The sequence below is a fragment of the Cupressus sempervirens genome, chromosome 8 (genome assembly GCF_028749045.1).
Source record: "Cupressus sempervirens isolate cs-2001-9-10 chromosome 8, ASM2874904v1, whole genome shotgun sequence".
Lineage (NCBI taxonomy): Eukaryota > Viridiplantae > Streptophyta > Pinopsida > Cupressales > Cupressaceae > Cupressus > Cupressus sempervirens.
The window spans coordinates 81,408,424-81,424,055 of NC_143125.1; the positions used below are offsets into that span (position 1 = coordinate 81,408,424).

A 15,632-nucleotide genomic window follows, 5' to 3' on the forward strand; every position below is an offset into this window, starting at 1 on the left:
ATGATGCACACTGAGCCTTTTAGAAAGAGAGTGATAATTGAATTGTTGGTTTACAATGCACCATTAAGATCAAAGTTGCCATCTAAATAAATTTTTTCTCACAAACATTTTTTAAGTGCAAACTAGGGTTGCATGTATTTATGTTGCGATGAAGTATGACTACATATTACTCTCAAGTTTCAACATCAAAGTCACATTCTAATGGCTCCTTTTGATAGAACCTGTGAATCAAGTGCAAATCAGGCTTGTTTTAAATTTTTTTGCAATAAGTTCCTGTTGGTTTTACAAAATGATCTGAAGAATAAAATCCTTGTTGAAATGAATTTCTTTTTCTGAAATTTGTCAAGTATAGTAAAAATCAAGCCAGAGGTTGATCTGTGACAATCCAATTTTAGTTAAGGATCACAAATATAGAGGCATGTCATTTCATATCCAAGGATTGGGTACTTGTAATACATAAGCCCTAAGCTATTTGTGGCCCTAGGTATATTAGCGTGTCCATCATATCATAACTCTGAGTATGGTTTTTGGCTATTTGTAGCAATTAAGATTTTTTCTACAATGTTAAAAAAATCTGCCATGCAGCAGAAATTGTAAATAAGCTACACCAATTTGAAATAACATGGTCACTTAGAAACATGGGATCAGGGAGGGATTGTCAATCTTATGGGCCTTTTTTTTTGGCAATTTGGGTTTTCTACAGTTTCTAAAATTATATCTACTATGCAGCTGTTCTTTAAACAAGTTTAAGAGATCTTTTTAAAACAATGTATATTGCTACATAGAAACTTGGGTTCTTATAGGGTTGTCTGTAGCACTATATCCATTCTCACATCTCTAGGTGACTGTTGAAAATTAACTTGAAATGTATCCAATACATACTCTTACGTAGAAACCTGGGTTCATATAAGGGTGTCTGCAGCACCATATCACTTATCACATCTCTTGGTGAGTGTTGAAATGTATCAAATACATACTCTTATTCATACACTTGCATATGTATTTCCCAAAAACCTACTTGTAAGTTTGGAATTGTATCCCATATTTCCTAAAGACTGTTTGGAAGTTGGTAAGGAGTTGTTATATGTGCTAAGACTTGTGATCATTGACAGTCAATCGTAATTAAAAGCAAATCTCACAAAAGCATGCTAGATAGATATAATAAGTGATATTTGGCAAGAACTTCATATGTCAAAGTTCAAACAGGCACTCTGACATGGAAAACACAAAGGGCCTATTGGCTATGTGCAAATGCTCGTCCTGACTAGTAAATTGGTTTAAAATTTAATGTTGTGAATTATTTATATATATATATATATATAATATTATTTAAATCTTTATTAACGTTGCAGGTGGATTTAAGTAGTTGTTCTGATAACTAGGCGAACATAGTAATTCCCTTTTCAATGATTTTGTAATTTCCGGTGTCATCTTAACATTAGATTCATATTTCAATCGAGTTAAAGCATTTCTTTTTGGAGATTGGGAAGGAAGGATTTATGATTACTTATTCAACTTTATTCAGCTAAGGAGCCACAATGGAGGTTCAGGAGTCACCACTTGGAATTCCAACTGAAGATGTCAATTTGGAGATTCATCCAAGCATGGATCTCCATCTTGAGAACCTTATGGCATTGCCATTTAAGTCAACCCCACTAAATTTTTTTGTTAGTTGTGAGAACTTAAATGATTTAATTTCTAAATTGACTTTTCTATCCTACTTGTAATATATTGTTTGTGTTAATGAAATGTTTAGATTGTGTTGTTTAATTCTCAGTGGTGTTAAACAGGTTCAAATGTCTTAGTTGTATTTTATTCAAAGTTCATAAAATATTTTAAAGAGATTTCCTGAAAATCAGACTCATTAGGGTATATATTCATGTGTGCTATTGTCTATGAACAAAATTAAATACTTGCCAAGTGTTAGTACATGTTCCCCTAGATGACTGCCATTTTTTCCAATTTATGATGTTGTGATAGTAAACACTAAGACTATTATTGGTTGGTGGATGCAGTTAAATTCTAGGGAGAAAAGATGTTGGGAGCTTTGCGGAAAAAGCCTGCAATTAGCTTGTTAAATCTTGTTTCTTCAGTGGTATGTTTCAGCTTCTGCTTAACTAGCTATTGATGCTCTGAAATTTAAAAACAGTATTCGAGTTGATTGAATTTTCAATTTTCTTTAGCATGATGTAATAACCCATACAGGTTATTCAACCTCCAACTTGCACATTTGTGTTTTTGAATGTTTGGTAATGATTTGCAAGTTTAAAATAAAAAATAAACCTTTTGCCAGACAAGATTAATAACATGCAAATATAAAATATTTTGTAAATGAAATAGAGCTGCGCTGATTCTTATTGAGCATAATAAATAAATATTTACAACGCTTTTCATTAACCATTTATACCTGGAGGTCCTCAAGCTTTTATAAATCTGGAAAAATATGGCAGAAATGTATGAACCTTTAGATAACAGCTGCTAATAAATATTCAATGCTCGCAATATTTACAATGGCTGTCACTATCGGTTCTGGAAATACCCTTTAAAAATATGTACTTTAACCCTTGTATCATTCAATTACCAATGATAATCTTGAAACGCTTGAATAAACTTCACAAAATTGCTCATAAATGTTTGAAACCAGATTAATAATGGCTGCCAATAATAACCCACAGATCTGCAATGAATAAGCTTAAAATATATGCACAAACCCTTGATATCTCTTCACTAATAAATCCAATCATGGCCTCTAAATAAATCCATACCTATTTGCACTATTCACTGGATATTACACCTATCCAAAGTGCTTAAAACTATGATGAATTCCTAATTCTCCAAACTGAAACTTCTGAAACCCTTGTCTCCAAATTCTCTTCACATGAATCAGAAAACATAAGCAACATAATGAAAAAGAACTCATGTGAGTCTTTTATAACTTTTGTGAGAGAACTTTCACACTTTTCTAGCTAATCTGGGATAAATAGATATACTTTTTCCCTTTAATAATTCATTTACTCCAATACTTTAATTAATACCTTGGCTTAAGCTTCCATGAATTAATTGAATAAATGCTCCCTTCCAATGATGATTCAACCCTCAACGTAAGTGAAATTATAACTTCATAGTAAGTTATTTTAATGTTCAAATAATAGTTGTCCACTAAAATAATAATATCTCCCAAAATACTTATCCTTTAAATATGCCGTCTGACACATGAGTCACACTCATTATTTCCGAATGTGACCAAATGCACTTTCTATAAATAGAAATTGTCTCTCTCAATTGTGTAATTACATGAAACTAAGCCCAAACGAAGTCCAGTCTGAGCCAAACAAAGACCAAACGGGAGCATACTGAATTGTGGAGAAGCCAAGACCCTCCTTTACCAATCCTTTGCCTCAGGAGTCTACAAGGGACACAATAATAGGCTAACAACCCATCCTCTAACATTGGCTGAAAAGGGGACATTACACATTGGATGCAGCAGCATACTTTATCTCATAACTGATCTGCTTAGCTTTTTTGCTCATATCTGTTTGTTTCTTGATTTATTAATACAAACATGTGAGACGAAATGATAGGACATTTTGTGCATACAAAATGAATTTTCTTTTGTAATGATTCAGAGCTGTTTCTTTTGCCATAAGTACATGCTTCTTTCTTTTGACAGACCTGTAGTTTCGTTTATTTTTGTGCAGCGACATGGTCTGGGGCCAGAGGGGGTGATGCCTCTAATATCCACACAACTGAAAAGTCTATCGACTGCTGCTAAAGAGGTAATTCAAGCAACCGTGAAAATTGCTTTATAAGTTTCATAGCTAATAGCTATTCCATCATAACTAAACCGCAGGTTTTGGGTGTTAGTTTTTCAATTGATGTAAAAGAATAACGAAGAAGACTGTAAAACACTAATGAACAAGGACATGTATCAAATGTTTGAGTATGACCTCTAAAAAGGCTTCTCTTGGAATACCGGTAAGCTGTGTTTTTTATCATTATAAGCTCTCTTAATTGTATTCAAAACTTTACCTGTAAATTAATTCATGCAGAACCAACAAGGGGCATGATGGCCTAAAGTTTATATTCTTTATATAAAATTTTTATGAAGTAAAAAAAGTCCTGTAGAACACATTGACACATCACACATGACAGTATTCTTGAAAACAAGATTGTATAAATTAGTAGTAATAATTTTTATCAGCATTTAAATCTGTTTGCAGATTCATCCCTTCTATGAAGGCCTCGATCTATATAAGCTTTTCTTTATGGAAGACTCTAGGAATGAAAATGGAAGTGGATGGATATCATGAATTCTCAAAGAAACTGTGGACTATAATGTCCCCTTCTAGATTTTCCCTAGAATTTTCTCTAGAGTACGAATTGCAGTAAATTAGGTCACGGTTATATCTTTACCAAGTAAAATATCTCCTTGGATCCTCCTTGTGATATAATTAGCCTCTGCTGTGCAACTCTAATTCAAATGTGAGACATCTTAACCAATGATTGGATTTTTGCAAGTTTTGTGAATTTAAGACAAGTTTTTTCTCATCCTTTTTTTCTCATTGCTAGAAAATGTAAAGAATTGATTTGACCCTAGTAAGCACAATGCCATGGATATCTCTTTGCCTTAAGTTCTTTACACATATTAAGATGAGGATTAAAAGGATGATGCACCGTTAAGGCCTTAGTTGCGACGTTCTTTTAAAAATGAATTTATATCCCTTTTCTTGTTCTCTTTTTAAATATCTTCATTTTCTCTAAGTAGGTCAAGCATAAGGTTTCCAAACTTCCTCTTTCATATTTATGGTATTAAATTTTGGTTTTGAAGTGAAGGTTTAGAAGTCCTAAAATTTTCAGAATATTATTTCCATTTATTCTTTTTTTCCCCTTTTGCATATCATACATTGTTCAATATTACCTGAATCTGCTTGTCAGTTTTGTATCTTGAACTTTTCTTGATCAAGCATTACTCATTTGCTTTTCATTCTTGAATGAATTGATTAAATGGATACCACAAAGATGACTTTTTCTTTTCTGTAGTTGGGTTAGTTTGCACTTTGCACTATCCATGATTATCATGTATTTCTTTCTAACTTACATTCCACAGAAGAAGAGACAAACCCGTACTCCTCTGTAGTTATAGGTCGTTCTTAGTTTCTGTCAGCTTTGTAATGCCAAGTTTGAGCAAGGTCTTAATGCTTCTGTTTTTGTTGTGGAAAATGTGCTGTGTTAGCTCATTTGTATTAGGTTTGTAAAATGTATTACCGTACATTTCGGTATGTCGTGTAAGGCATGAATCTGTTATCATCTCATACCCAAAATTGGGCATTTTTGTTTTTCAATAAAGAGCTAATTAGGGTTGGCAGTCCTTCAAAGTTATGAATAGATAAATGTTCACAATTAATGTATTTTACTTTCGGATTGTAAACACTCTGAGTGGAGACTTTTAGGGTTTCAAGTCTGTTAAAGGAGTATTAAGTTTGATTTCTCTTGCTATAAGAAGGTGATATCAATTTTGTAGTTTACAGTGATTTTGGCTTTATATTTTGAAGATGTCATCATTAATTTGGCATATTTTGATAACATTATTTATAATATCATTGCTAATAGCGTTTGATGACATAGAATTGGTGGATTGTTACTGTCAGCAAGTTGACAAATAGTGTAACAGGCTGCTATGCCATCACCAATAGGGTTACACTTGGTTACCTAGTTCTTTGGAGTGAAATTTAGTCATGAAGCACTTGACCACAAAACTTTGTTGTTACATAATCAAATTATTCGTGTCAATGTATGCTGCTCCCATGTAGTGTTCCCACACAGAGTTGGCTATGTCCATACAACCAAAAACTATCCTCCAGACTTCCATCCAACTGGCACTTCACAAACATGCCTATAATGTTACGATAGGGTCTGTAAGGCTACCCTAGACCAACAAATGACAACACTTATGTTTTACGACACAACAAAAGCAATCTCCTTGGCATAGTCGTACAACTAAGTGTGGATTCCTCGACATGGTCAATCCATTGTACAATGGTGCTATGTTACACGTACGACAGATTTGTGACTGTATGGTGACTTCTTTCAACACAGTGTACGATCTAGAGGCTGCATGACATAGTTTTCTTCTCTGAGTGTACTAGTACGAAGACCAGTTCACCTCCCACGACCTTCCTTCGTGTCCGGTTGACTCTTCTATTATGATGCAAAGGGAAACACAAATATTTATGCTGTAAAGTGCAATATAATCAGATGAACACAATTTGGCACAAGGATGAACACAAGATTGATAGTCGCTGAAATACTAAAGATTTTACCAAGTTTGCACATGCAAGCATAAATTTAGCTGCAATAAATTCAGACTACAATGCCAAATTCGTCTTTAAATGAAGACTTCACCAAATTGAAGCACAATGTGAAATATCGGAAATATATTTCGAACGTAGACTAGGGTAGTTGTGCACCACCAAAATTGTAAAAGCAGACTAGGGAGGATATTCCACCTAAGAAAGTGCGCACAAATTGCTTTCAACCTTCATCTTCTAGAAATACAAAGAGTCAAGTACATTGCATGGTGATTTACAATGCTTGACCATCACCTTATAAAGGCTTCCAAGCATCTAGAAAGTTATAATATGCACAATTAACAATATTTTATTAATTTATTAAATTATTATTTGGGTCTCCTTTATTTAATAATTAAACTAATTAATTATTTAACAATTTTTAAAAATTAAAATCAGGGACACTACAAATCCTTGCCGCCTAGAGATTGCTTGTCCTCAAGCAATCCATCATCAAACCGATTGCCCACTATGAAGCTCCAAGATACCAAACTAGGTGCAGATGATGGTAGCCATATCTGTAGACAACTCCATGCTACATCATGATCACATGCACACAATTAGATGTAGTCAAGATGAGTGTATTGCCATCAATCTTCCATTGCGCCACACTGATATAAACATTACCATGCTTCGATCACCAGGATCCCATAGAGGCGAATCATAAAGCACATCGATACTCATATCCAAAGCCTTCATGCTATCATGCTCATCAACCTCTTTTGTAATCTCATAGTGTAGATACAACTCCTTGTTTTCGTGAGATAGCCCTTTACATGGCGAGATTGTATTAGGCACACCTCATTCACTACTGAAGGATATTCAACCAACTGTAGGGGCTCTTGTAAACAATCATCGGTAGAGTTTGCATCACCAGGAGGCTGAACAATCACCGATAGATCTTGCTCATTTGGAGGGTCACAGATAGAACCTACATCCAATTGATTGAGGAGTGCTAGTTCAACGACATTTGTGTAATCATCCTCTTCACCTTTGCGGTTGTCTTGACGGTTTAGGTGTTTTCCACTTGAACAAACTATTATTGTCTATTGCTTGTTCGTAACCCCCTATGGATCTTTGAGCATATCTTGATCTTGTAACCACTTATTAGTCTCTTGCTTTAAGCTATTGCTGTAGAGTATATTACACTTAGAGGACAAATGCTTCATTTGCAGCTCTATATAATCTTCTAGAGATATGTCCCTCTGCCATCCACCAATAACCCAATCTTACTTGATTTGCTTCAGCGATTTGATCAAAGCGGGTGTTTCCATTTCCTATTGCTCGATACTAGGAAGGAAGGTCGACATTGATGGCCTTGTTTGAAAATTTGGCAGAGTCTCTACTCACTTCTTTTGAGCTCCCTCAACACATCTCCAATCCATCACTTGGTGCCATTATTCGATTTTATTTCCCAATAGCCTAGCAAAATCACTAACTTTGATACCGTTGTAGTGTTCCCACATGATGTTGGCTACGTAGCCTATCCTTCAAAATTCCATCCAACTAACACTTCACAACCATACGCCTATCATGTTACCAAATAGTCTATACAATTACCGTTGATCAACAAACGACATCACTTATGTTGTATAGTACAAGAAAGAAATCTCCTTAGCACAACCGTACGATTAGGTGTGGGGTCCTCAACAGAGTCAAGCCACCATAGTGTGGTGTCATGCTGCCTGCACACCAGAATTGTGACCGTATGATCATTTCCTTCAACACAGTGTACGGTCTAGAGGCCATACGACATCAATTTCCTTGGATACATTGGTGTGGATGTTGGTTCACCTCCCACGACCTTCCTTTGTGCACAGTCAACTCCAAAATTATGATGCAAAGGGAAACAAAAATGTATTATGTTGTTTAGTGCAATATAATCAGATTAACACAATTTGGCACAAGGATGAGCAAAAGATTGATGGTCATCTAGACACCAGAGATTTTACCAAGTTCGCACATGCAAGCATAAATTTAGATTCAATAAATTTGGATCATGATGCCAAATACAGATTTGTCTTCAAATGAAGACTTCATCAATTTGAAGCACAATGTGAAATAAATCAATTTGAAGCACAATGTGAAATATTGGAAAGATATTTCCAACAACAGACTAGGGTGGTTGTGCACTACCGAAGTGGCAAAAGTAAACTATGGAGGATCTTCCACCTCTGAAATTGCCCACAAACTGTGTTCAACCTTCAATTTCCAGAAATACAAAGAATTAGATACATTCCATATGATTTACAATGCCCATCCATCACCTTATAAAGGCCTCCAAGCTTCTAGAAAGTTGCAATATGCACGACCGACAATATTTTGTTAATTTATTAATTGGGCCCCCTTTATTTAAAATTAAACTAATTAATTAATTTCAATAAATATAAAAAACATTTCATCAAAACTGGGGACATTACATCCTGCAACCTACATAATGTCTTATACATACTTTTTGTATTAAATTATTACAGCAGAAATATACCTATCATTGCTAAATAAGATAATTATAGAATTCACATTAAATCATTAATATATAAATGCATATGAGTCTATATGAATGTTTGTAATACTATGTATATAAATGAATACTCATTATAATTTAAATCTCAATATTGTACTAAGTCAAAACAACAATAATCACCAAAAATAGTTGCTATCTAATATTGGTATCAAATGATACACATACAAGACATGGATAGTCTGAAATTATTCTTTATCATTCCTTTTTTACATTCTTTTTCTCTTTCTGCCATGATGATCCCATTTCAATTATAATGCACACCCTCTTATATCTTGTATTTGGAGCAATCAGTAAGTTGCATTTGAAGCAATGGGTTACAACCGCTCCTCTTCTTTAATTGCATCATTCCATAACAAACTTCAGTCTAACTGCAGCACCTGTGTCTATCGTGCCTCTTCAGCTAAAATTCAATCTCTATGAATTAACAACTGAATCCTTGCATCATTGATTATCTAATCGTTGGTTAAGAATTTATATTGATTGCTGTTTAGCAAAACATTTGGTTTTGCCTTCGATTTCTAATCATTATTTATTGTGCCATTTGCTTAGTTTAGTAGCGGTAGTTGTTACTAGGTTGATCTTACATAATGGTTGATTAGGCTAACTACCATTTTATGTTATCCATTGTTCTCTTAATATTGTCATCAATCAATCCTTACTGTCTAGTTGATAGCCTTATGATCACATCTGATAATTCTTCCTTATATTTATCATGTATTTTCAAATTACTGATTTTGAACCAAGGTATATATCCTTGGTGGCGTTTCGCGACTTCATCCTCTATCATATAAGAGATATGGTGACATTAGTCTATGGGCACGATATTGGAAAAAAGACAATTTCCATTTAGGAAGCTTGCTGGTAGATGTATACTTGGTGTCGTCTTCCTTGCAATCACAAATATTGATTTGGGGACTTCAATTGTATTGTGATAGTAGTATGAGTCAACAATGACTCATATCATCTTCCTTTGGTATATCATGAGGAGTATTAATATGTTTGTCTTTACTTATCTTAGATCTTTGCCACTATGGCTAAATCGTATATGAGTCTAAGTTCAGTGAACTACTCTATTCATTGATCCATATATATATATATATATTGATATTGTATGGATGACCTTTTGATACTTTTTTACAATCCTATCTCTCGTAGAGGCTTCACAAAATTGTGATGACATATAAGAATATCTTGATTAGGGTTTCTAAATGCGGGACATGACAATCATACATGGAAGCAACAAAGCATATATGTGAGATACAGGTTATACACTAAATAGATGCTTGTTAAGTATGCTGTAAACATATCCATGAAGGAAACAAACAAATGCAAGTAGCATCAATACATAAGGTGTACATGAGAAAGGTACACCCATAAAACATACACGAAGTAAACATTTTAAAAATGTGTTAAGGAATGGATCAAATACTTAAGTATGAAGTATGCATGAATCACACATACGAACATGTAAGATGTAAAGCAAATAAATACACTTAAGGCATGAATCATCCATGTAAGGCATGAGGTATACATGTGAAAACATGTAAGGCATGAAGCACAAGAATACCCATGAGGCTTGAAGCATTCTCAAGAATACATATGGTATTAATTATAGACATGAATTCATATGAATACACATAAGGCATGAATCATGCACAAGAATACATGTCATACACATGAGGCATGAATCATACGGAAGAATGCACATAAGTCGTGAATCATACACATGAATACATATATATAAATACACATAAGGCATGAATTATACACACAGATATATATGAATAAATGCAAGGCATGAATTATACACACGAATATATATGAATAAATGAAAGGCATGAATACACATCATACATGTGAATAGAGGTGAGGCATGAATCATACATGAGAATATGTGTAAGGCATGAATCATACACATGAATATATGTAAGGTGTGATGTATACAAACATAAATACACTTACAACATGAAGTATGCTTGTAAATACATGTAAGGTGTGAAGCGATACACACAAGGCATGTCACAAGCATTTGAAAGGCATACACATAGAGTCCATGCATCTTATTCTTTTAGCTTTACCTTGTACGCTTGTAGGATCAAAGCTTTGATGCCAATTGTTATGTCTTTCTATGGAATTTCTCTAGAATCACAATTGCAACAAGTCAGGTTAGGGTTATAACCTTACCAAGTAAAATATCTCTTTTAGACAATATGAGCTAAGATTTAAACCCTACAACCATAACCAAAGATACATATACATATAGATATATACACACACATGCTTCCAATTATTAGGTTTAGATAATAGTATGTGATAATATTTGAATCAATATATATATATATATATATATATATATACACGATATCTATATCACTCCCTACTATTCAAACATATTAGGGTTTTTTGGAAGAAGCATGATGGCTCTGCCCAAAGCCATCTTGTACTAAGCCCAAGAGCACACATTCACCCTCTTGTTCTTAGTGGTGGGCAACATGGACATCCACTTGGGATGGTCTTCCTAGTGGGTGCTTGTACCTACTGTCACTATGCATGGGTCAGCCCCTTAGGTAAATAATCTATCATGGTAGAGTTGGAGAGATCATAATAGGGGCTTTTTGATCATCCTGTCTAAGTGGAAGAGCAAATCTTTGGCTTCTTGGACCTAGTGGTAGGCAACGCGGACATCCATCTAGGGTGGCCTAGTTAGATGGCAGTCTCATACATTCCCCTATTCCTTACACTTCCTTCCCTACATAATGGGTGTTCACATACTGGTTTATTTAACAGGCATATTCATTTTATATCCAATCAATACATATAGGCATATAAGAGAAATGTTGACAAATAATGCATAGCAATATGTACACTGCAAGAGCGATTATAAAGATTGTTAGATGCTTGATATAACAGTTTTCAAATGATTAGAGGTCAGCTGCTTTTCTATGCTCGATCTGGACGTTATCTTCTTGACTGATTGCTGTAACTGCTTCAATTCCATATTCTGACTTGCTTCTTCTCCCATTGTGGCCTTTTCTATTTATACCTTAATGGTGCAAAACAACATTTCAGTAATAACTTATTACAGCTATATTATTAAATGCTAAACACTTAAATAAGAAATTTCTATAAAATGTTACCTGTTGTAATAACTAATTGAAAGTATACCGTTAAATGCTAAACACTTCAACAAGGAATCTCTATAAAATGTGGCTTGCTACATAAGTAAGGAATGTGTTACAATTATCAATGTCAGCTTTGCTTATCATTCTCTGAAAGCAAAGGGAAAATAGAAATATATTAAGTAATTATAAATATGTTTATGATTTACATTAGACGATCACGAAACGCTAAACAATTATTGGGAGTCCATGGGATTATAACATAAGGATGCGTTACTTCCATATCTGATAAATTTATTTGATGGTAGATTTGTCTATTTTGAGTTCCCTAGAATTTGTCCATTTTCTGTAAATAAATAGGTGGTTTTTATTTGATTGGTAAAAGGCCTAAGCCAAAACCTTTAATCTATTAATTACATGGTTCCTCCGATTAATTGGGGAGTTCTTAATCCATTTTCATAGGTGGTTATTAAAAGATACCGAGGTTATTAGTCCGTTGAAACAGAACATCAAACTTCACACATTATTTGTCCATTTTGCCTTAAAAGACTATTTGTTATCTTTTCTTTTGATGGGGGCGAAAGCTACTTCCTTTTTAAGCAATTGTAAAAATCCACATGTTTATGTACCTCATATTGATATCTACACTTTGTCTTTTAAGGTTTTTTTTCAGAGTTGAATCTCAATATATAAGAAGGTATATTTCTAAGAGAAATATTTCATGATTCCTTTGTTGTTGTGGAGCTGAAGCAGTAAATTTAAAGTGTAACCTATGGCAGAAAAGATATTTCCAACACAAATGTTCAAGCTCTAGAAACTAGAGTTTCACAAGTATAGGTTATAGCTTTTAAGTTTTTAATTCAAGACCACGTCTTTTTCTAGATCTCAAGTTCTATCATTTTGACTGAAACTAATCTTCAAAGAACCCCTTGAGAAGAAGGGCGAATTTTTGTTCCAATAACTGTCTCCTTGATGAATTTGGCCATAAGTAACAGGGATGAAGTGCAGTTGCTTAAACCCAAATTATAGACATGGGCTATTCCACAATGAAGAGAAGAACATGAATATCACTTATGCCCAAAATTTTGTTCGCAAATAAAGCTTGGAGAGATACCATGAGGCTCCGGGCATTGAAAGATGTGAATAAAGGAATGAACAGACCAAGATGAATGAAATGGTGAGAGGAATATCCTCTATTTTTGTGGCATTCTTACACATGAAAATAGGATAGTTTTAACTTAGTCAAGGCACATATTTCAATATAATATATCGTTAACGTTACGTATATAGGCCACTAAATGAGAGTGGTTTTACTAACACATGTAGACCCTATACTAGGTACTGTTATTATAAATCAATGATTACAATAGAGATGGAAGGCTGTATTTATAGGAAATTCCAGGTAAAAACCCATGAATTTGTTTAAGAAAATTTGTATAAAAATCTAACCCGCTCTGATAACAAGAAATGATAATCGATTGATATGCAATATTAAACAATGGAGAGGAACACTCCTAAAATAGAGATTACCTGCAGAATTTGTAAAACAGAAATGAAAGACCGAAAATAAACATTCTAAAGAAGAACTAACTAAGAAACAAAAAGATCTTAACTGAATGACCATTGTAGAAACATTGCATAATCACTTTAACAAGAATTCCAAGTAGGAGGCTACAAACCAAAATTTATAAGTCCATTGACCCGCTTTAATACCATGTTATTATAGATCGATATTCACAATTGAGACGAAAGACTTTTATCTATAATAGGTTATAAGACAATGCTTGTAACTGAAACAATTGTGAACTGAAGCCAGAATTAGAAACTAACTAAGCTGTCTAAGATGGCCATTATAGAAACATTACAATATTATTTTAAAAGGTACAAGTCACCAAGATAAAGAAAAAAGATAGCTCAGAGGTGAGATGCAAGTTGGTAAGTCAACGAGAATTAAAAGGTGTAAAATTTAACTAAATTTATATTAGATTTTGTATGAATTTTCTTTCTCAGAAATCTACAGACTGAATGCTTGAATCTTTCAGATTTGATCTTATATATATATATATATATATATATATATATATATATCTAATGTGATATGTTGCAGCAATTTCTTGTGAATGCATAGAAGATTAAGAAATAAGAAATGCTTCCAATCACCGAGCTGTACATTATTCAGACTTTGCTTGATATTAATTGATTTCGATATCAGCAAGAATGAGTTCCTTTGAATATATATATATCATATGAGTAGCTATGGGGGTGAACGGGCATGTCTCTAAATAGAGACATGACCATTCATCAACGTAACTATTCATAGATAGTTAGCACTTAACAAATGATAATGATAATCAGTAAGTATAAGCACCGATTCAATAATGTACATTGCCCGTACATAGAACTTGCATGATCAATAATGATAAATTGGCATTATTCAAACAGGGTGATAAACATATGAATAGACAATGATTGACATCTTCAGACATGCCGATAATGATATCAGATAAATGTGAACTTGTCACAATGAAATATATATGGAATGCATCAGACATATTCCAAATAATATCAGAATAGCATCAAATATATAAATGAACAGTATGTATGTATACATATCAGTATGCAAGTCATACTGATGTATGTATGTATGTATGTATGTATGTTATTCACAGTATTTATGTCTGATTGAAGCTACATGCTTTAACACTTCCTCTTAGCTAGGGAAGACAAAATATATCTATATATTTCGATAAGTTCATTTTATATGTAGGAGTGATATCACCTATCTTGTGACATCAAAAGATATAATATGGTTAAGAACATCAAGTCTCATGATATTCTTCTTATATTTATATCTAAGTTATGGTATGTGCACTAACATCAAGTCTCATGATGTCTACCATAACAGGGCATGGTGTATCCATAGATATTACCTCTCATAATATCTAGCATGATAAAGAAACATAATGATCTTCAGCTGATATCAATTCTCATGATATCTATCAGTATTTCTAATGAACTATCATGACATGTCCATGAATATCAAGTATCATGATAGTAATCTAATCATTATAAATTCGTCAGTTATAATGTTAGAGTCAATAATTCATTATTAAAAGATTGTCACCTTTCAATAATGTACTTAGGATAGGCCCATAAGTCATAGAGTCACACATATGACAAAAGATTTTCTACTTTAAACATCTTTATTTATATTAATACAAATTTACAATTTTGAGACTCAATCTTAGAAACTTACATTTCAATCATACTAAGTCTCTTTCTGAAGTGATCAACTTTCACTCTGGGAAGAGGCTTGGTGAGAATGTCAGCAGTTTGATCGCTTGTATTAATATACTCCAACTGGATTACTTTCCTTTCTACCATGTCTCTTACATAGTGGTAGGGAATCTCTATATGCTTTGATTTATCATGATATACTAGATTCATAGATAATTTGATGCAACTTTGATTATTACAATATCACAATGAATGGTGGTAGGCTTCAGAGGTTCACCAAATAGTCCCACAAGCAGTTTTTGAAGCCACACTGGTTCTCTTGCTCCCATTGTGGCTGTAATGTATTCTACTTCAGTTGAACTTTGAGCTACTAAAGATTGCTTTCTACAAATCCATGAGATCATA

At 33.5% G+C, this 15,632-nt stretch overlaps 1 protein-coding gene across 5 annotated transcripts in view; it reads left to right on the plus strand.

Annotated features, from left to right (window-relative positions):
• LOC149541727 (pyruvate dehydrogenase E1 component subunit beta-1, mitochondrial-like) overlaps positions 1–15,632 on the plus strand; it is an 85,883-nt gene that overhangs the window by 19,016 nt on the left and 51,235 nt on the right. For all 5 annotated transcript variants that reach the window (XR_016355366.1, XR_016355365.1, XM_089796851.1 and 2 more), the window contains exons 2-3: positions 2,016–2,095; positions 3,699–3,776. Coding sequence is in view for 3 of the 5 variants with exons in the window: in XM_089796851.1 (XP_089652977.1) it covers positions 2,036–2,095; positions 3,699–3,776 (138 nt within the window). In the remaining 2 variants the exon portion in view is untranslated. The remainder of the gene's footprint in view (positions 1–2,015; positions 2,096–3,698; positions 3,777–15,632) is intronic.